We start from the raw sequence: 20,943 nt of genomic DNA, 5'->3' as shown, positions 1-20,943 counted from the left end.
TGTATGGTAAATTTCACATACACAAATGTAGATTTTCCCAAATTTCCCCAAACTAGAGGTTTCCTGTTCAAACTTTGAGAATATATTAAAACTCTGGCACTTATTGACACTAAAAGAAAGTGACAAAACAGTTAAGCTGTATGATGAGCTTTTCAATCTCTTGTTGTACCTTTTATTTCTTCCTTTTTTTTTCTTTCTTTCTTTCTCTCTTTTGTTCTATCTTTCTCTAACTTATTTTACCTTTACAACCCCAAGCAGATTTTTCTGTTTCATTATATGTAGTAAATGTCTGATGTGTTTGTATCTTTGCCTATTTTGTGATACATATTATTACAAAAAAGAAAAAAAAATATGCTGTCTTAGGAGCAGTTATGCCTGTTCAGTTTTCCAGTTCCTTTCAGAAAACGCATTTCTTTAACTCGTGCTATTCCAAATGGAATGATTCAATTTGTGAGAGGAAAAAAGTTATGGTGAGAAACACCGTAACATAACTGAATGGCAAAAAGGTGTTTAAAGGCACCTGGCAAAGATATCAAGTTTGCACCAATGTTTATAGTTCACAGCTCTCCGGATTGTATTACACATTACTATTTATTTTGACTATATAAATGCAGTAAAATGATATCTTGTTGAATCTAATAATAACTAGAGGTAGCAACATCATTTGCGAGCCGATTTCCTATTGTTGTCAGTTGTTTCATGCAGCCACCTTTTTGTGTCAGAAGTGATTCAGTAATCATGTTTTCTTAGCTGTTGTGTACTATGGTATGTATTATGAGAACTATAAGATATGTCTTACATAAGCTTAATATTCATTGCCAATATTTGTTTTATAAAGAAACAAGATCCACCTTTTGTTATCACTGATTTGTTGAACTTTTTTGTTTGATTTTTATTTGGCTACTTCTACACACTTACTTGTGAGAAACTAACTAACTGTATAACTGGACAAAACTATAATTATATACATGACGGAAATATGTTGCTGACATTTAGGATGACAGCGGGTAGAAAGTTTTTTTTGTCAGACTGATGCACACAAACTGTGTCACCAAGTACCAATTAATGTATTTTTGGGAATAAAAGCATGTTGTACCAGATTTACTCACAGAAACACAAATTTATTTGCTTAACAAAATATGCCGCAGCTCAAATACAGCACATCAGTGCATAGCATAAGTAGTATCCTCAATTCCTATGTTCTCTCAGTATTTCAGATTCTCTGGAGAGAAATTCTGAAAATGTATAGACTTGTAAGGACTTAATATTCAGTCACATCAAGCATCAAGACATTTGTTTGACTAATGAAGCAAGCAATGGCAAGCAATAATTGAAGCAAAGCATTCTGTGGCAACATTTTAACCATCACGAATATTCCCAGAAGAAATCATTGAGAGTCCATTACTCGAAGCAGATGAAACATCTGGCCTCTCAGTTAGGCAGTCGCCACCTTGTTGCTTAAATTTGAGTCCAAACAAACTGCACAGTTTCATCAGCATCAGGTCCACAATCTCATCTTCTTCTGATGGCTGTAAGAACAGTGAGATATGTTTCATGAGTGGCTGTTTCTGTAATGTAACAACTCAGTTCTGACTTGGCATAGTGTGAGTTACCTTGTGATGTATCTGCTCCTGACTGAAAGCCACCAGAATGACAGAGATGAAGAGATTCAGCACCACAAAGGTCATGAACACGATGCAGGAGCCAATGAGAAAGGCCCCAAGAACTGGATTGTAATTCAGCACCTGAGGGATCAGGAGGAAGACATAATGCTGAAGAGGGCTCAACTGTCATAATCTGCTGTGGTCATAATAGTTCAATGCCAACCTCTTCATAGTTAAAAATCCCAAGCTGCAGGCTGATCATGGTTTGTGCTGCATCCAGCAGAGTCCTGTAGGAGTAAAGCTTCCAGCCATACATCAGGTTAGACTGAAAAAAGAAAAAAGTTTACCTCTGTATGAAAGATCACCTTTTGAATTAGCATTATTTCACAACGTATAGCATGTTGATGTTAAGTGTGGGAATCTGCTCACAGCAATGGAGTACGCCAGGAACATGATGGTCATGACCACCAGGAAGCCTGAAATATCAGTCCAGGCTCGCTGCAGCGTGGCTGTGATCATGTGCAGCTTTGGGTTCAGTCTCAGCAGGTGCCACAGTTTGATTGTAGCCAGCAGCACCAGGAAGGCAATCAGATACCCGAGCACTGCATCAGCCTTGGCCGTCTCATGGAAACTGGCGTATCTGGAGAGAGTATGAGAGGACAGGGTCCTGTTTTAACAATCTGTTGAGAGAGCTGTGGAATTGATTAAGGAAATAATAGTCCATTTAGTAATGTGTACTTATTAGTTTTAACTTTTTATGGCAAGTCGAGGATGGATGCATTATGTCACCGACAGGTAGACAAATAAAGACTAAACAGTAAGAACAAACCAAAAACTAAAAACAGGTTCAGACTGATAGAGACAGCATGTACACTTTTCTCACTTTTTCACTTTTCACATAAACTGGTATTTCTAAGGGAAGGACGTGTGTACCTCATACATACTATAAACCTTGCGTACACGTTATCCCAGAGCGTTTCTCTGAGGTTTAAGTGTGAGTGTTATGACTCGGTCCATGTTTTAGTTTTGTCCCTGTTTTAGTCTTGTGCATTTACCTCTCCTCTCGTTCCAGATCCCCCCCCCCCAACTTGGGGGTTTCGTCCTCTTCCCTGATTGTCTGTCTCTGCCCTGATCACTTTCACCTGGTGCTGGTGTGTGTGTGTATATATAGTCTCTGTGTTTCCCCTGTCCATTGCCAGTTCGCCTTCTAGTCCCCGTGCAGAAATGTCCCAGCCTTTGTTCCAGTTGTCTTCGAGTGTTTCTTGGTTTTCGACTTCAGGCATGTTTCCTCCGACCTCCTCTTTGCCTGATCCCTGCTTGGCTTGTTTGCCCTCACTGAATGACCACACATGCACCGACCTCGTCGCAATCTGCTTGCTCCCTGTCTGATGTGTTTGCCTCTGCTGACTGACTACTCGTGTACCGAACCTATTTCCAAGTAAAGACTGTTGCCTTGCCCAACTGTGTGTTGTGTTGTGCATTTGAGTCCAAACTATTGTTGTGGTTTCCCTGGTCGTGACAGTGAGATGCACTTACTCACTTAACTATGTTAGAGAATAGAAAATAGAAAATAAACAAGCAAAATTGACAATGAATAAGCAAAACTTGTTCATACCAATATTAAGATGTAAGTATATACTTGTACGGGTTGTGTCTTTCTTATTGCTTACTGGTCTTTGTGGTTCTGGTAGTACTCAATGTCCCGCTTTCCTAGTAAGGTCCTCTTGATGAAGACAGACAGCGCGCTCCAGCTGAGGAGGATAATAGCCAGCTCCAGCAGGTTCCACTTACTCTTGAAATAAGCAGATCTCTGCTGCTTCATCAGCTTTCCCTAACAGGACAAGAGGAGTTTGTGAGAGGAACTCAATTAACGTTGCTAGTGATGATAGTAAGTTCAAGTTGTGGCAATTTCATACCTGGACAAACATGTAATAGATGATAAAAAAGAAGTAGATGGCTTCAGAGGCCATGACAAAGACGTGAAGGCCGCCGGTCGACTGGTAAAGACGCACACTCTGAAGCTCACTGCGGAACTGGAAAGCTCCTGGAGGAAACACAACATAAGACTTGTAAAAAAAAAAGTATCCATGCAGCTCTCACACTGGTAATTGTACACTGACTACTGACCGATGGCTGTGGTCTCCAGCATGAGAGTAACGATGCAAAAGAGGTTGACATTGGCGTTGTACACTGTGAACTCCACGAAGATTGCCTGGGTGTACATGTCAAACCAGGTGTTGTCATGAAGATGTTGAAGGGTTCTGAAGAGAAAAAAACATGGTTAGATGCACAGTATGTCATTTCTGCTGCTAGGGGTCTAGCAATCAAAACAAAACAAAAGATAAAGCAGCACTGATGAAAATCTATCTTGACCTAATTTCCTTAATGTTTAATACCCACTTGCTTGAATTTAGTGAATCTGACCCAAGATCCACCACAAAGCCTCCTCCTCTATAAAGCTTCACGCTACCCCAGATGGGGTACGCCCTCAGTTTACCCTGGGACTGGTACGCCCATGGGCTATTAAGGTCAACTGAGGCGTTATCAGCCACATAGTGGCTCCAGCCTGGACCGTAGGAGCCCATGTCCTCCAGCTCCCATGAGTACGGAGCATGGCAGTCTCGTCCAGGTTGCTGCATGGATGGAGCCACAGGGCAGGAGTTCTTATTCACCCTCACCTGGCGGAGACGAGCGTTACCCACCAGCTTAGAGTTCCCATCTGTGATGAACCCTGTGATGGATTTTATTAGTCACAGTCAGTCCTAGTAAATTCTGCTTTTAGTCACCACTAACACAACACATAACTTCACAACATACTGACCTGGGTGCTCTCCAAACAGGTTGCTCAGCAGAGTTGTGTTTGCCCAGGTAAACACATCCTGAATACTCATACTATCTGAGATGTCTCTGCTGAAGCTCTGTCGGATGTGTCGGGTCAGAAAGTAAGCGTTGGGGTCCCTCTGACCATACGCCACCAGGAGCAACATCCACATAAATCCCATGTAGACTGCATGATAAACAAATATCTTACATGTCAAATTGTATTACATTACATCATGTGTTGTTATGTATTATCGCGGTTTTCCTACCAAGAATCTCCCTTATTAGGGCAAAGACTTTCTGCTCTTTGATCATGTTGTTCCTCATCCTCTCAATGTCAGTGGGAGGTGGCGGCTGATAGAAACTGCAGGTACTGTCTCTTCTTGCTGCACGCACTGCGTCATGATCATCTGATGAGAGTGATGTTGGTCTGATTTGTTTTGTTTTTTCAGACTGAAGCAAAAATTGAAAACTGTGAAAAAAAAGTACCTGTATTTCTCAGACTATCATCTATCTGAGGCTCTCCATACTCTTCCTGGTCAACTTTCTTCAGAACGAGAGCAAAGAAAGCAGCAAAACCAAGAACCTGTGATGGAAGATTTTCACACTTCAGTACCAGGGAACTTCACAATGATGCCTGTGTTGTAACACTGTGGAGGACATCTGTGACGGTCATAGATAGCTTTGCAAAATGTGTATAAAGCAATATATGAATTGTTACTACATTTGACAATAAAGAAAGAATCAATAAATTATTTTACTTTTTACTATAAATACATCAACATTAATGAAAATTACTTTAAAATTATTTATTTCAAATGTCTTCTCAATACATACTTTTATCAGAGAACTTATTTTATGTCTCTATTTTTCTATCTACATTTCTTTAAACTTAAGTGTCACATAAAGACTTGAGTTACTTGACCCTGCGGAGCTTTGTTGTTTATGTGTTTTGAGATGTGACAATAAGTAGTAGAAGTGTCAAAATTTGTTTTCACTTGTATAGCACTTTGGATTGCATTGTGATTTGTTTGAATTGTGCTATTTAAATGAAGTTTGAATGATTGATTGATAAATGTATAAGTACTGTAACAATTTCTTAAGGAGAAAAGGCTTAACATTAACTGGAATGCTTAACTTATGAATTACTTTCTCAACATTTGCAATGCGATACATGTTATCACTGTGTGCTCTGATGCTGTAACTGTAATGTTGCTCACCTTCAGAGGTTGAGTGATAAACAAACTCTCAAAGAAGGATACCACCATGGAGATAAGCCAGCTTATAGAGCGGTCTTTCCCGTACGTAAGCCCGTACATCATGGTGAAATAACCCGACACACCGCTGGTTGCGATCACCAGTATCCAGCCAACAAACACAAACCACCACGGCAGCCCTCCTTGGCAACACTTCTTTTTGGCTGAGTCTCCATTGATGCTCTCCTCTGGACTGGGGCTGCCGTCCAGCTGGTCTCCTTCCAGGCTGGACGAGGGGAGCCGGTACTCCAGGAGACCTTTCATTCCCTGAACCTGCTGCATGGCTCTGTTGTAGCTGCCTGGGTTCAAAAAACGAGAAGGTCCCAACAAGCCCAGCTCCTTCTCAACGTGACGCAGCTGCCTGTACAGGTACCTGCTGTTGTTGCTCTTCTTCTGAGCTTCATCTGAAGTCCTCTCAGGGCTCCCCCACACACTGTCTTCTGTCCGTGGAAAAAAAGCAATCATCAAGAAATCCTTCAGGGTTATACATTTATAGGGTATATATTTTGACTTTACTAATTCAAAAAAATGTCCCTTCATGTCAACATAATTGTTGGTTTAGACCATTGACAGCATTAGATGATCATATTAAGAAAATGATTCTACTTGGCCATTTTTTAAAGTAAAAGTTAAAGTTAAAATTAATTTAAAGCCAATACCATCAGGAAGATACAGCTGCTTTCCTATGTATTAAAAGGTCATTATATTGTTCTTCCTCTTAATAAGCCAGTTTAATTGGTTCAGCCAATACAAATATGAAACACACAATATGAAGAGAACTGCAAAGCTTGTGTCATTTTTTACCTTGTAGATTAACTGCACCTAAGCTGAGGATCATAGAGCGGTCCCTCTTGGAGGCGTCACTGTAAAATTCTCCTGCCGCGCGGTTCTGCTGTCTGATGATGTCCTCCACCAGAGACAGCAGAGTGTTGATGTCAGCTGGCTGACCAGACCGGAGCTCCAGCTCTGGCAGTGGACTCTTCATGGCCTTCGACAGTGACTGAGCAATCCTCTTAATGTCCTAATGGAGACGCCACATCGAGCACTTTACTGTAGACAACAGAAGAGTTATTATCACTTGTGAAAATGACTGAGGAGAATCTCTTTCCTCACCTTGATCACAGTGTCTGGTGTGATGTCTTTCAGCTCTTTATGAGGGGAAGAAGTCTGTGAGGGAGAGACCCGAACAGTCTTCCCCTGTTTAGATGCTGAATCTGCTTTGGTGGACTTCTCTCGAGGACGAGTGTTTCTGAAGATGCTCACAATGAGGAGATTGATAGGAAACATGATGATCGAACTTTGAATCCCAATCATAACTTGTTGCCAGGTGAACTCGATGTGACCTGAAAAGTAAGTTGTGTTTAAACTGATGTGATTTTTTTATTGTACTACAATAACAGTTAAACTTCTCCTGCCCCAGGTCATTGTCAGAAATAATCACATCCTTTCTAAGTGTGCATGGCCTGATTGAGATTTGAATCCTGGGAAGCTTCATGAGACTCTGTCATGTGATTAAATTATCAGAGTATTTGAATTTAGTTACCCACCCAGGTCCATGGTCTGCTCAGAGGGGTCAGTAGGGATGCCCCAAAACATGATGCTGGTGAGCATTGTGCACAACAGCAGGGAAAAACAGCAGGAGACTCGCTGCACACGCGTGAAAGTGCTGCAGGGGGGCCGACTGATGACAGAGAACCAGATGTGGCCGTCACGGAAATCCTTTGCTGTTTTCATGAAGAACAGGTTACTAGAAAGTATTGAAGATAAAGTATATTTGGAGTCAGGAGAATAATACATCGAATCGTAAAATGCTCAGTAATGTGTTTTAACCAGGTCTATAGCTGGTCTTACCTAAACCTCTTCAAATCTATCTCCGTCGCAACTGGGAAGACCTTGTCAAGAGCACACTCTCCCACATCTACAGCCAGCCAGGAGTTACACAGGAAGTGCCATTTCTGACCACTCTCCAGATCCTGCACCATCACTTTGTTGACATACCTGTGTGTAACATCAATAATTAGTACAAACTCAAGCTTTACTGTGATTGAAGTCAGTCGGTCTTGTCCTGTAACCCGCACCATGCAGGGTGAGCTCCTGAGTTGTCATGCCACAGCCTGATGCTCTGCAGATCTCCCAGGGAGAAGTGTGTGGTCAGCAGAAACATGTCCATCCCACCCCTCTCAAACACTGGCTTCTCAGAGTCTGTCAGGTGGTGGGGCTCACTTTCCCCTTCTGTACCCAGAAGAGTTATCGTCACCTAAAAACAATCAAGATGAACAGATATACTCAAAGTTGTGTATGCATCATAACCGCCATCCAGCAGAAGGCAAGTTTTCTGTTAGTGGATCATCACTGACCTGAGAGGAGGTGGCTGCACCATGCCGATGCCCTGTGCTGAAAGTTAGCATGTATCGATACTCAGCCAACGGGTCGTTATCCTCGAGTACTGTTATCTTGACCTACGAGAGAGTGGAAGAAACACTGTTCAGGGATTTGTTTTTATTGGTTAATTCAATGACGAAAAGTAAATGTTAAAAGATATTCAGTTTACTGTCATAGTTGAAAAGGAGAAGAAGAAAAAAGGAACTATACATGTGAATATACCATATGTATAATTTACCATTACTTGTATTTTTGATACTTGAGTATATTCAATATCAGATACTTTGACTTTTTGTCAGGTACTGTTAATATGGATGACTTTCATTTTCCCAAGTAACATTTTAACTTCATGTGTTTACTTTTACTCAGGTATGAGTTCTGGGTACTTTTATACAACCCAGTGTGCTGTGGTAGTGACACTGTGAGGATTTCATATTATGTGTGTGAGCAGCAAAGTCTGAGCCTCCCAAATGGTCTGGCTTTTCTAAGATTCAGTGAAATAATGTGGTGGAAGTCTTGACTGAGAATTACCTTGGCCGAGTCCTGGATGTCTTTCCTGCGCGCCCACACAACAACCATGACATAAACAGCAAAGATGGCCCCCACAAAACACACCACCACAGGATTGTTGGTGAAAGTAGCAAAGAGTTCTGCGGTGCGTGACACATCCACTAAGTTGGGCATGACAAAGAAAGAGCTGCCGAAGAAAGTTAAGTGGTTACAGAGGCACTGAGTGACCAGAGGCGTGGTGAGTGGACCGACCTGTAGAAATAAAAAGAAAGAAATGCCACAGCTCACTTTTCAAGGATGTACTGTTACAACCACTGAGGATGTGTGTTACTGTTTTTCAACTCACCCTGCAGCCGTCTTCACTCCAAGAAGACTCAGTTTCATTCCAGTATTTACACTGGGCAGCGATGGAAATCACATTAACAGTGGCGTTGACGGATTTGACGCCAGAATCCACAATCGGCTTCATGACAAGGTAGTGCACTCCAACATCTCCTGTTCTGTCTTTGGGACTCAGCACCCAGGTGTATTTCTCCCCTGTGTTGAAATGACAGAACTGTATTCAGTCTGTCCGACTTTGAATAAGTTCACCCAAAACACAAAGGAAGTCTGAAGTAATGGATAGTCAAAACACCACACTGCCTCTCTCGAGTACAGTTTAAATGTGACTTTCAGACGTATTATTATAAAAAGTAAATCTGTTTTATATTACCGTCTGTGGCATTCTCGAGAGGGATCTGAGTCTTAGCCACATAAATTTCATCATTTGGATAATCTCTGTATCCCAGGAATAGCATGAAGGAAATGTCTTCAGACGGCTCCATTTTCAGCACAAGTGTTACATCCGGCGAGGGGACGTCAATTATTAATGTGCTGAAATTGGCAAGGTCCAGGACTGTGCTGTTCTCTTGCCCAACATCAAGCCTTGGCAAGAGAATCTGAAAAAGCAGGAAAATACATAATTCTGAACAGTATACCAGTGTCATCCAAAGTAACAAAAAAGTACCTCTACAAAATATTACCTCTATCTCTTCAGGTAAGTTCTCTACAGTAATGAGATCGCCGTTCGCTCTGGTGAGAGAGACGGATCCGACAGCTCCTGTGATGTTGTCCTCCTTCCAAGAATATGGATTTGTCTCAAAACTCATCATCTAGAAGGAAGTGGTCACATAGAATAGGGCAATTTGTGCAAAAATGTAACTCTTAACTTTATTTAGGATTTTTCTGTTGGTTCTATAGCCATACATGATATAAGATTTTTAAAAAAAGTTTTGAGATTTTATACTTCATTCTTCCATTTTCTGTTTCCAGATCAGGACTCTTTATTTATGAGGAATGAATGAGTTACTGCTGACATTCTAACTGGTCTGGGTATTATGGATGTTTAACAGTAAGGAAAACCTTATACATCCCACACTGCTGACCCCTCCTACCACGGGAAAAAAACTTTTTAAGACACTCCTGTGTATCACCCACAGTACACACACTTACTCTGACATCTACCGGCTCGTCTGGAGAGACAATATGAGAAGGCAGTGTGGGGAAGGAAAACCTGGAGGAGCTGCTCTTCTGTACATTTATATCCTGTGTTTGCATCTTTCCTGGAGACACTCTGCAGCAGACATAATCACAATATTCTTAGTGACTTCAGCAAACCCTAGTTTATCAAGTACATGCTCTAGCCAGTGTGTCATCTCTTGCCTGTTGACATACACGCTGATCTGACCAGAATCAATGATGGCAGGCTCTCCGTTCAGCTTTTTATTAATCAGCAAAGCACTTTGGACATTGTTTATCCCGGTGAGAAGAAACTCTGAGACTTTTTTCTGAAGAAAACAGAAATCATCTTGTTTGGTAAAGACCATAGAGGACAGAGGAAAAATAGATTTTTAGCAAGTGATCAGCGATAGTGTTTCCCTTACATTTGACGAAACGTTCAAAATATTACTGGCTGCTTCGACTATTGGTGTAGCAGCTTGCACGACTTCTCCATCATCTCTGTCTTCCTGATTAACGCTGACAGTGCTGAGGGAGGAGCTGAGGTCCACCAGCAACGAGCCCGCTTCTTCCTGGAGAGAAAATAAAGCAACAAAAGGCTGAGCTTATCTTTAATTAAGAAACGATGGCTAAGATGACATTTACAGCCGCTGTTGCAATCCTATGGACATTCGTAGATTTCTTAAAGTTGCTGTGCTGATATACTGTACGGTACTTGAGCAGCTGGACTGAGCTCGTCCGGACGCTGGGTGAGTCCAGCCACAGCTCTGGCCGTCACTTGCACTCCCTGAGTGGTGTTGCTGGGTGAGTCCAGAAGAACCGAGGTCATTCTGGTCAACATTTGCTCTCTGAGCTAAAGGGGAAGGAAGTTCTGATCAACATCACGTTGTCAACTGATTTTCAAAGGCAGATACATTACTGCTAGTCTGAAACAGGAAAAAGGTGATAGGTGATTAACCAGACAATAGCCCTTCACATGTGGGGATAAAAATACTGATACTACACTAATACTTAACTTTGACTTAATAAGCAACTGGATAACTGATGAACTGAACATTTAAGTCTAAGTTATGAATAAACCCAGATAACTGAACATCAAACTCAAAATAAAAACTATATAAAATACAAAAATCTGGAACTGAACATCAAGAAGGTACAAAATCAAAAGTTAACCAAACTGATTAATGGGTCGACTTCTAGCTGAAAGCCTCACAAATATCATTTTGTTACCTTCATCCTTGCATCCTTCTGATCTTGGCCGGCCTCTATGTTCAACATATCAGAAACTGAAGTAAATATTTGTCCGATGGCCTCGCCGGAGAGCAGCCCCTGCTGCTCCAACTGACTCACAGTATCCTCCACTGCCGATTGGAGAATATCCACCGAGGTGCCAGAGCTGCTTTTTCGCACCTTGAGGAACATTAACAGTCAATCTAAATCATTAAAAGTCTTTGATATGGACAGCCTGTTTTGTCAGTTTTAATTTCTCTGATCATGTGACAAACCTGGGTGGAGATCGTGGCGGTGGCTTCCTCATACTCATTTTTCACAGTCACCAGAATAGACAAACTGTAATTGTTGCTCTCATTTCCGAGAGGCAAGAAGACAGATTTCACCTCATTTGCATTACTGCAGCGTAAATGTTGGCCTTGAAGATAAAAGAAACAATTTATTGAAACTTGTGAGGAATTCTTGATTATGTCTCAGTTTATGGGTTGTTAAATAGTCATAACTTTAAAATTAATAACAGGCAGTCATTTTCACTTTAGAATTTCTTTAAAAGTGAAATAAATCAAAAGAGACAGTGGTGCAAATTCTCACCTGTGTCTGTTTTGAAGCAGTAAGAGCATCCCGTGGAGCAGAAGGAGGTTGCTTTGCAGGTAATGTCAAAAGCATCGAGGACTGTTCCTGACCCTGGAGAGATGCTACATGAGGGGGGGGTGGGGGCTGTAGGTGCAGCTGGTTCAGTTGGTGCAGGACCTGGTATCGGTAAAGTGTATTTGGCAAAACCTGGCACCGTCTTGCCTGTAAAAGAAGAAGAGCACACATTTTGTCAAATGCTTCTTCTTTCAAGGCCAGACAATGGAAAACATAAACACAATTAATGCATATTGTCAAAAACAGCACTACTTTTGAAGAGTCATTCAAAAACGCCTGAATCCCTATTTATATCAACACTTTATCTGTATCTAAAAATGATCAGTGACCACGTACTGTAAGCAATCACACTGATGTTGTGCAGTGTTTCCCTTGAGGTTTTCAGATGTTGGCTATGTACAACATACTCAGTGTCGCCATCCTGCCTCTCAATAGACGGCCTTCTACCTGCTTTGGAGAAACATCTGTGAAGGTCCTCCTGGGAAAAAAAAAAAACAGCGGTTAATACTGAAAGTGTTTGACGTATTAATCTCTCAGGCAAAATTAATTAATTAATGCTGGATAGGCTGATTCAGACTCACCATCGAAGGTTTGGGGTCTTCAATATGCCAAACTACCTCTGGGCAAGTTGTCTCACAGCTCAGTTTTAGCCTTACATCGTTGTTCACATTTACTGAAGCACAATTATCACAACTGCAAGGATAAAAGTAAATATATAACTATGATCCATTCCAAATACATGTATGCAGCGTTACACGATTTGTTGTGGTGTGTCAACCCCTGCAACAAACTGCAGAGTGATTATTTTGAGAATATCTGATCTTAAACTTATGGACCACTTTTACCTGATGCTGACGTCTGTGAATTCCTTCAGAACAACAGAGATGCACTTTGAAGCTGCAGCAAGTTTAACCGATTTCCTAAACCAGGTAGTTCTCCTCACAATCACAGCATATATGAAAATATCAAACGGGTCTGGAAGGCAGTCTTTTTCCACCACGCGAGTCTCACCCTGTGTCTTGTTTCCACATTTACATTCTCCTCCTGTATGAAAAGAAGCAGAGGTAGAAGTTGAAATTAGAGATTACAGTGCTGCTGTTGTATAGAGAAAATACAATTATGAATCACAATTACACGGGGTGGACAAAAAAACAAGAACACAAAGCAAGCAAGCTGTTTCCCAACCTGAGGGTCTTGATGCCCACTAGGGGTCGCCAAAGCAAAGGAATGTAAGATATGTGGGAAAAGCGCTTTAAAAAATTCCATAGTGGGCTTACATCTAATAGTTTCATTCAGTCTGTTTTTAAATATGAAAGGATAAGGTCATGGTGAAGACCTGAACACAAGCTAGATTCTGACCCTTCACTCTGCCAAACAGCCTTGTACTGCATTGCAAAAGTAGGATGTTAAAACAGCCAAAGAGCTAATAGAACAAATACCAAGCTTGAGGGATAAGAAAACAGCTGGGTCCAGACAATTAGGAATGTTCTCACTGAGCATTTAAGATTCAACCTATTTAAAAAGTTTTTGACCTTGTGTGTTCCTCTAATTGTGTTTGACTTTTAAAAACTAAAATAGGTTAAGTGGTGAATTAATTGTTACACTTACTACATTTCCAATCAAACGTGAGTCCTTTGCTGGGCAACGATTCAGTCCAAGTTGTGCTCAGTGTGACACTCTGAGTGTAGTCGACCAAAGTGTCTGGAGTAGCAATCATCTTCAAGTCATGAGAGTCGTCTGTGTCTGTCTGTGGATGGAAACAAAGTCATTGCGCTGCAACAGAAACAAACATGCACATATTGATAATTCAATGTTAGGTGACATACATGTATGCACAGATCACGCTCACTGTATACATACTGCGTTGTCATAGTCATCTGGTGACCGGTCAGAGTAATTCTGACAAGCCTGAAGTATGTTCTTTAAGTCCACGTCCACATCAGAGGTTGAGAAGGCATTCACAGCTTGTACCTTCACCCTCAACAATCCTTCACCAAAACAAAGAGTTTTTAAGGTCACTAAGTGCACGTATTATATGCTTTGGTTTTTCATTTAATTACAGTACAGCTTAGGCTGAAGTACCTTCAAGTGGGCTGGAGAATGTATAAGCTTGAAAGCTCCCGTTAAGCATGTCTCTGGGCTCAGAGATAGCGTCCGTGGCTCCAGTCAGAGTGAAGAACAGCTCCACAGGGGCTCCTCGCTCCAACGAAACACCAATGACGAGATCGGTGGAGTCTGGACAGTCGTCTCCCTCTGCTGTCACTGACGCCTGCAGGCCTTCGACTGGCTCCAGGAGACACAGCTCCAGACCGGTGGACACTGGCTGGGATGTGACCCTGTTAGAGGCGGTTAGGGTCAGGTTGTGGCAGCCATGTCCAAGCTTCTCCAGCACAAGGGCGCTCAGTGTGATGTTGTGGGGTGTGATCCCTGTGTCCACAGATGAGTTTGCAACCACATGGCCTTTATGTTGAATTGTGTAGGAAACATTTGTACCTATTTACAGGAGGAAAAAAAGGGCGACAAATGATTTTGTTTTATTTTCTTTTTTTTTGAGAAGTGGTTTATTGGAGGTGTTTATTCCCCCTAACAGTGCAGGACTGACTTACCTGCCTCCACTTCAACTTGGATCTGAACAGGTCTACCATGGAGAGCATTGAATTTAGTGCCATCTGTTGACATGTTCCTGCTATAGCTCGCAATGAGACCGAACTCTCCCACAGGCTCCTGAATGGTGATGGATTTCTGAGCTGTGACATGCCAGTCACTGGTGCTGCACTCCACTCCAACCATGAAAACACCAGGACGCTTGAACGTGTGCATCACATTGCTCTCCATCCTGTAAGTCAAAGGTTTAATAGTGTATACTACACAAATAAAAGCTATCTATCTATCTATCTATCTATCTATCTATCTATCTATCTATCTATCTATCTATCTATCTATCTATCTATCTAACTACCTATCCAGTGAATTGCTATTTTACTTTCAACCTGGTTGAATGCAAAGTGTTGCTTACTCTGCTGGGCTGTATGGATCAATAGTGTGGCCGTCTCCAGCATTCAGTTTGCATGTGAGGTTTCCCTGAAAAGGATGAAGGAGCCACTTCACGGTGATGGTGACATTGTCAAAGACGGCCGCCAGCTTGCTCATCAACAGGTGGAGTCCTGAGAGGAATTTATAGTCATCCATGTTGTAATAAAAGTTAGTTCACTCAGCACGGCAACCGTATGAATGAATCGAAAGTCAACTTGCAAGTTTAGTTTAAGGGGTTACATAGTTCTGCTGTCAAAGGAGGTGAGAGGTGAAAGGGCAATACAAGACATGCACGACATAGTCTGAGCATGATGACACAAACCACAGCTTTGGCTAAGTCCACATAGTTGTTAACCACACATAACCTACGACTTCGTGCTCTAGTATAGTGGAAGTATTAAAGAACAAATCTGACCATGTTTGCAGTGGTACTCTATAGACAGGTAACTTCCGAGCATAGGACACGGTTCACCAAAAGAGCTCACATCCACTGGAGCCTGGCAAGCCTGCAGTCCGTGACAGTGGGCTGGAATGACACACAAGTCAAGGAAACAATTCGGTTCAATTTTCGAGAGGGTCTAGTAGCATCTAATTGCTCTTAAAGAGGTATATTAACACAGAGACGAAACACCAGATATTTGCTTCATAATTACATTAACTCCTGTAGCATTACTAATCCTAGACTGAGATGAATGTGAATGTATATTTTCACCAAAGTCTATTCAGCTCCTGAGAGCGGATTTGTCTAATGTCTTTTCTGGAAATGTAATCCTTTTGTCTGCAGTCACAGGGCAATCATGGCTTTTGTGTTTGACACAAAGCATGAAATAAAAAGGTAGTTTAAGAGGATTTGAGAGGGTTTTATGTTGCAGCGGCTTTAACAAAGTCAAATATGTTCCCATGGATTTTATTGTTAATTGAAATGTGCCTTTAAACAAAATATTCCATTATTTAAAGTACCAAATAGTAAATTATGTAAATAATTTGATGTTTCATTACACATATTGCTAGAATGTTAATATGTAGCATTAAAAAAAGTGGTTCTCTATATTGAATCATAATTTTAAAAAAAACACTTTTATATACCTGTGACTGAATCCGTGACATCTATCCAGCTGCACTCCTCCTGAGAGGATGTAGGCGCAGCTGTGAGTTTAGACTGGCAGTAGTGAATTGTTTTTCGACCATAGAAGCCGTCATCGATCTCTATAACTTGACCAGAACCACATTGCAGTGTTGCATTTTGGCCATCACATGCGATAGATCGCCCTGAATCTGAGGAGGGGGAAGAAAATCAAGAATCAAACAAGGGAGAGCAAACACAACATAAGTTTAATGCTAGACGTTTATTCACTTAGGAGAGCATACCAAACTGGCAGATGAAGTTGAGCTCCTGACTACAGTTTCCTGTTGCTTCCCACTGGAAGCCTGAATGTCTCAGGACATGTCCACAGGCTGTGTGTACATCTGGACTGTTCTGCCAGTTACTATAGCTGACATCTGAGCCATCCAGCCATGCAAGGGACCCTGGGAAAGAAAAAAATCACAACAATAAGATTGATCAAACTTTGATTTTGAATTCTGTTTCTCAAGTGAACCGCTGCAGAAAATGTTTGCACTACAGTTGTTAACAAAAGCTTGTTAAGATTTAGCGATCATAAAAGAACAAAGCAGCAGACTGAGCCGGTGACAGGGTGAAGGGATGACAAAGACTGATCCTCTGTGAGGGGGAATAAAAGGCACATTTGTAAATCAAGCCACTTGACAGCAAGCCAACTGAGACGCTCAGATTAATGAGAAATATCTCTTTTTACACCTGCTGCTTGAGGGAGATATCTTTACGTGTCAGTCCTCTAACAAATGTCAGTAAACAACCACACTGCAGGTCTCCACAAAGGACATGCAAGCTGCCTAATGAGATAGCAGCTAAGGCAACAATCCTTATTTGTGGCATTTTTTCACTGTTATTAGAAAATCATTGATCACAGATATATCAAATACTGACTCATTTCTGAAAAGGTAGTTTTAAAAAAAAAAGTATAGGCTTTTCTTTTTATTATTATTATTATTATTATTATTATTATTATATTACAAATATATGTAAAGTCACTAAAGACTGAGATAAAGCCATTAAAAGTTGTTTAAGTTTCTACTCTGGTTCCACTGTCCACACGCCCTCTCACCCTCTGAAGCAGCAGAGTCAAGCGTGAGGTTTGGAGCTGCGGGTGCCAGCCCGAGCCACCAGTCCTTCCCCGGCTCCAAGTGCTTCTGAAGAAACTGCTGGATTTCATCATTCAGGATGAAGGCCAAGTGTCCTCCGCCTCGCTCACACCAACCCTGGGCACTGAGGAAGGATCGCTGCAGAGCCACAAATTCGTAACAAGAGCCATCAAAACCCTCCTGGTGCTCTGGACAGTAGAGAGCCTCTGTATCCTCCTCAGCATAACATGTCCAGCTGAGGAGGAGAAGCAGCAAAGTCAGTGTGGGAAAAGTGGTGCTCTCCATCTCTGTGACCACCTGCACACTGCTCAGACTCTCTTAGAGCATCGTGTCTTTAAAAGGGCACTGACGTCAGAAGCTTTTGAGGATTATTCCTAACATTAGGAGGGCTACCTTGATGGTTGTCCAGCTTTGTGTTTTACCCATAATTCTTGTGCACAAACAAAACCCAGGCCTGCAGTGAAAAGGCACCAGATCCCACTGTCAACAGCCACTAATTGCTCCTCTGCCTCCATTAATAAAGGGGCCCACAACCTGCAGAGTGAGATAAGCTTCCCATTCAGACCTGCTCCTACCGTGAAAATGTCAATCTGCACTTTAGAAGGAGCCAGATGCTCCAACTGTCCGGTGGGCCTGTTGTTGTTCAGACTTGTACAGAAGGTTGAACTAAAAACAATGGTGAAAAGGTGGCTAACTAAAAATTATAAAATATTTTTTGGAAATCTATCCTATAATAAGGACTGCATATAATGTAGGTAGGCCTTTTTCACATTTTGACTTCTAACAATAGGACAAATACAGCAGTAAATAATCAAATCAATTATGGATGAATTACCAGTTAGCTGCATCAGGTTCAGGGTCTTAACTAAGGACAAATATAGAACTAAGCATTGATGCTGTCAATAGTACATGTGCTTTTCTTTCTATGTGAAGTCCAAATGTCCAACACAAAAATGATCAAGTCTGGACAATCTAATATACAAATTATATACTTTGCATATGAAAAGACGATATTTTCTGTATTTGTTTCTCCAGTCTGGACACAAACGATGTAAGTTTCAGTCTTCATTTTATAAAGAAGACATTTTTGATAGGATTAGATAGAGCAAGTTCTATGAAATGCAATATAATAGGATTCAGAGTTAGCAAAGCTAGCATTGTTCCTTTCCACGTGTTTCTGCACAGTCAGATCTCATCATTGTTAATCAGTTTAATTCTAATTACTGTATAATAATTTAATGTTGCAAAAGTGTGTCAAAATATTATAGTATAGCTAAGCTATTCATTTCATGAATATATATGACACATGAAAAAACAAGATTTTGAGCTTGGAAATGCTATGATTTACATTTCTTTGATCAACACATATTACATCAATTATTCCAGTTTTTCTTCCTATACATATATTCATTAAATTATTGTTTATTACCTTTGTCTTTCCACTTTTTAAACATTTTATAACCATATTTTTTTGACCGTTAGAAAAATGACCCCACCTGAAGTACCCGGATGTGTGACGTCATAATACTGAGACGAAGCTGTCTGAGGACATGACTTGTTGAGCAACCGGTGTGGATTAAATACACGTCCCATGGTTAAACTGACGCCACATCTTCACAATGTTGTCTTGCAAACGGAACTTGGCCAACATTATGGTCTCTGCACGGCGGGTTCTTCGCAGTGATCAAGTAAATACTCTTCATTCGTCCTTGCTCTGCGGCTCAAACGGTGTGCCTGTGATGCTAACGGCGGTTTGCTAAACTTGACGCAGCTCATCACCTCCCCTCGTTTCTGCCTCCTCAGGTTGTTGTCTCTGGCTGTGTGCGGAGGTGTCTGTCCACACAAACAGACGGAGAGGTACGCATCACAGAGATACTGAAGGAGAAGTTTCCGTTAGCCTCGTCGCTCAAAGTTGTGGACATATCAGGTAAGCAGATCTGTCAGGGGGGTCTGGCTGTGTGAAGTTATGGGCATGGACACGTTATTGTGCTACACTTAACTGGCAAATCGTGTTTATAATGGACTTAAATGTGCCCTGAACATCCACTGTCCCCCCACTGCTATCTCTTAAGTTTACTGGCAATTAACCATATATTATGTATAACAACACGAGACTACTTCAACGTTTCTGGCTGCATCATTTGACTCAAATAAATATATTCCAGATGTTCAAGAAAGTCAGGACATCATAATAGTTATTATACATAAATATATGTTTGTGTATATTGTGGCTGTGAAGGATCAGATGGTTGTACACTTGAGAAATTGTTGTTTTTGTGACCCTGTGTTGCGTTCAGGTGGCTGTGGGGCCATGTATGAGATCCATATAGAGTCCAGTGAGTTCAAAGGAAAAAGGACCATTCAGCAACACCAACTAGTTAACCAGGTAACTCATAATAACAGTCTACGCGGCGTATTACCTCTGGTGGTATAAAATGATGAATAGTACTGAGCTATTTGTGACATACTGTTCGGTTCTAATTTAGATTTTTTAAAAGCAGTTAATGAAATGAAACCTCTCTGTTTGTCAACCGTGCTTGTGAGCTTGTAAGATTATCCCGATAACATTGCTGAACATGTTTGTGAAACACTTCCAGATGCTTATATTAAGTTGATTTTTACTCAATTTTCTGTTATGTCTGTCCTCCACAGGCACTCAAGGAGGAGATTCAAGGAATGCACGGACTGCGAATATTCACTGATGTTCCAAAACATTAGAGAGAGAAATGCCCTTCCACAGCTGACCTCCAGCCTTTTCCTTTGCTCAGCATATCTAATGTAAATGTACAGTTTTAAAAAGGATATTGTTAAATAAATGAACTCCATGATAATTGTTGATGTGCAGGTGACAGAAAAGCAGAGGGACATGGTCTCTGGCGGTTGCACATTGGCAGTGCGGCATGGGTCAGAAAAGTGAGATTACACTAAATTATCATTTTTTTATAAAGAAGTTGGATATTCTCTACTCTGAGATATAATATACAACCAGTGAAGGCTGCAATACGCACAAAGCGACTTGGTGAAATGCTTGTGAATTGTCAAGTCATGTAGGTTTCTTCCCAATTTTGGGGCCTCTCAGGTTTGATGATGTTGCTGGTGTAATGATAAGCAGGTGAAGTAATACATACAGCCATCTCTATTATGAATGGAGAATTGCTACAGACCCAAAGTCAGTTTGTGAAGACTGTTTTGTAATGTTATGAACGCAATTTGTGTTACCCTCCCACGAAAGATTTGCCGTTTGCTTTTAAATTGATTACAAACCATTGTAATGTATGTAGTCTTTGAAAATGTTAGTTAAGCAGCTGCTCCCCCACACACACACACACACACTTTCTTACTTGATCGAATAAAGAAAGCCATAGTAATCCTAGAATCAGTTGTTACATGTAATTAAATAAATCTTGGTGTGCGCAAGCCATGAGAAGTTTGGCCTCACTTTTATTTGTTCTCCAGTTATAAATGTATACAAACCATATTGAATATTAATGGTGTCAATCTAAATGTTCTGCTGTCAGAGGCAGTTGGAGAGCATGGACAATTTTTGCAGTCAGTCAGAAACTAATAGAAATGAACACTTCCAAACTAAGAGTCTCAACATCAGATATGTTTTCCCCACCTCCTCATAAAGCACTGGTACAAACAGACACTTTTAAAGTTGTTTACCACAGATGAAGCGTTAAAGACACATTAAGGAATTGCATCAAAGCAAGCTTGACTGAAATATAGGCCAGGCTGGTTAT

At 41.1% G+C, this 20,943-nt stretch overlaps 2 protein-coding genes across 3 annotated transcripts; one reads left to right on the top strand and one right to left on the bottom strand.

Annotated features, from left to right (window-relative positions):
- Positions 1-986: 986 nt before the first annotated feature.
- On the bottom strand, positions 987-18,814 carry LOC119017762 (polycystic kidney disease protein 1-like 2). Of its 2 annotated transcripts, none has more exons than XM_037094775.1 (42): positions 18,697-18,814; positions 17,164-17,338; positions 16,349-16,507; positions 16,067-16,255; positions 15,396-15,506; positions 14,964-15,111; positions 14,554-14,783; positions 14,030-14,440; positions 13,808-13,935; positions 13,556-13,694; positions 12,793-12,991; positions 12,529-12,640; positions 12,284-12,425; positions 11,891-12,094; positions 11,575-11,717; positions 11,300-11,479; positions 10,785-10,922; positions 10,495-10,641; positions 10,274-10,398; positions 10,064-10,184; positions 9,595-9,723; positions 9,285-9,510; positions 8,919-9,109; positions 8,594-8,824; positions 8,038-8,139; positions 7,759-7,937; positions 7,532-7,678; positions 7,228-7,427; positions 6,794-7,023; positions 6,485-6,701; positions 5,645-6,120; positions 4,914-5,010; positions 4,694-4,819; positions 4,426-4,611; positions 4,005-4,335; positions 3,732-3,865; positions 3,521-3,648; positions 3,275-3,435; positions 2,034-2,244; positions 1,828-1,929; positions 1,614-1,745; positions 987-1,529 (listed from the first exon to the last, which is right to left on the bottom strand). In XM_037094775.1, the coding sequence occupies exons 1-42, from the start codon at positions 18,721-18,723 to the stop codon at positions 1,359-1,361; spliced, it is 7,335 nt and encodes a 2,444-aa protein (XP_036950670.1). In that variant the 5' UTR covers positions 18,724-18,814; the 3' UTR covers positions 987-1,358. The 2 variants fall into 2 exon arrangements, with proteins under 2 accessions (XP_036950670.1, XP_036950669.1); XM_037094774.1 differs by having other exon boundaries at positions 988-1,529; positions 4,694-4,834.
- Positions 18,746-20,621, top strand: bola3 (bolA family member 3). Its single transcript, XM_037094790.1, has 4 exons — positions 18,746-18,888; positions 19,004-19,127; positions 19,498-19,586; positions 19,853-20,621. The coding sequence occupies exons 1-4, from the start codon at positions 18,820-18,822 to the stop codon at positions 19,916-19,918; spliced, it is 348 nt and encodes a 115-aa protein (XP_036950685.1). The 5' UTR covers positions 18,746-18,819; the 3' UTR covers positions 19,919-20,621.
- The last annotated feature ends 322 nt before the right edge of the window (positions 20,622-20,943 follow it).

The sequence above is a fragment of the Acanthopagrus latus genome, chromosome 4 (genome assembly GCF_904848185.1).
Source record: "Acanthopagrus latus isolate v.2019 chromosome 4, fAcaLat1.1, whole genome shotgun sequence".
NCBI classification, from domain to species: domain Eukaryota; kingdom Metazoa; phylum Chordata; class Actinopteri; order Spariformes; family Sparidae; genus Acanthopagrus; species Acanthopagrus latus.
Note: the sequence above shows the minus strand (reverse complement) of the source record. Positions and strands in the feature narration are given on the sequence as shown.

Bases quoted from the DNA above. Each gene is read 5' to 3' on its own strand.
- LOC119017762 (XM_037094774.1), bottom strand. From the start codon at position 18,723: ATGACGTCACACATCCGGGTACTTCAG. The intron at 12,095-12,283 runs GTACGTGGTCAC...CTTCTTTTACAG, and splicing joins CATCAGTGTGATTGCTTACA to GCAAGACGGTGCCAGGTTTT. The intron at 3,649-3,731 runs GTCAGTAGTCAG...TGTTTCCTCCAG, and splicing joins GCTGGAGACCACAGCCATCG to GAGCTTTCCAGTTCCGCAGT.
- bola3 (XM_037094790.1), top strand. From the start codon at position 18,820: ATGTTGTCTTGCAAACGGAACTTGGCCAACATTATGGTCTCTGCACGG. The intron at 18,889-19,003 runs GTAAATACTCTT...CTGCCTCCTCAG, and splicing joins GGGTTCTTCGCAGTGATCAA to GTTGTTGTCTCTGGCTGTGT. The intron at 19,587-19,852 runs GTAACTCATAAT...TGTCCTCCACAG, and splicing joins AACACCAACTAGTTAACCAG to GCACTCAAGGAGGAGATTCA.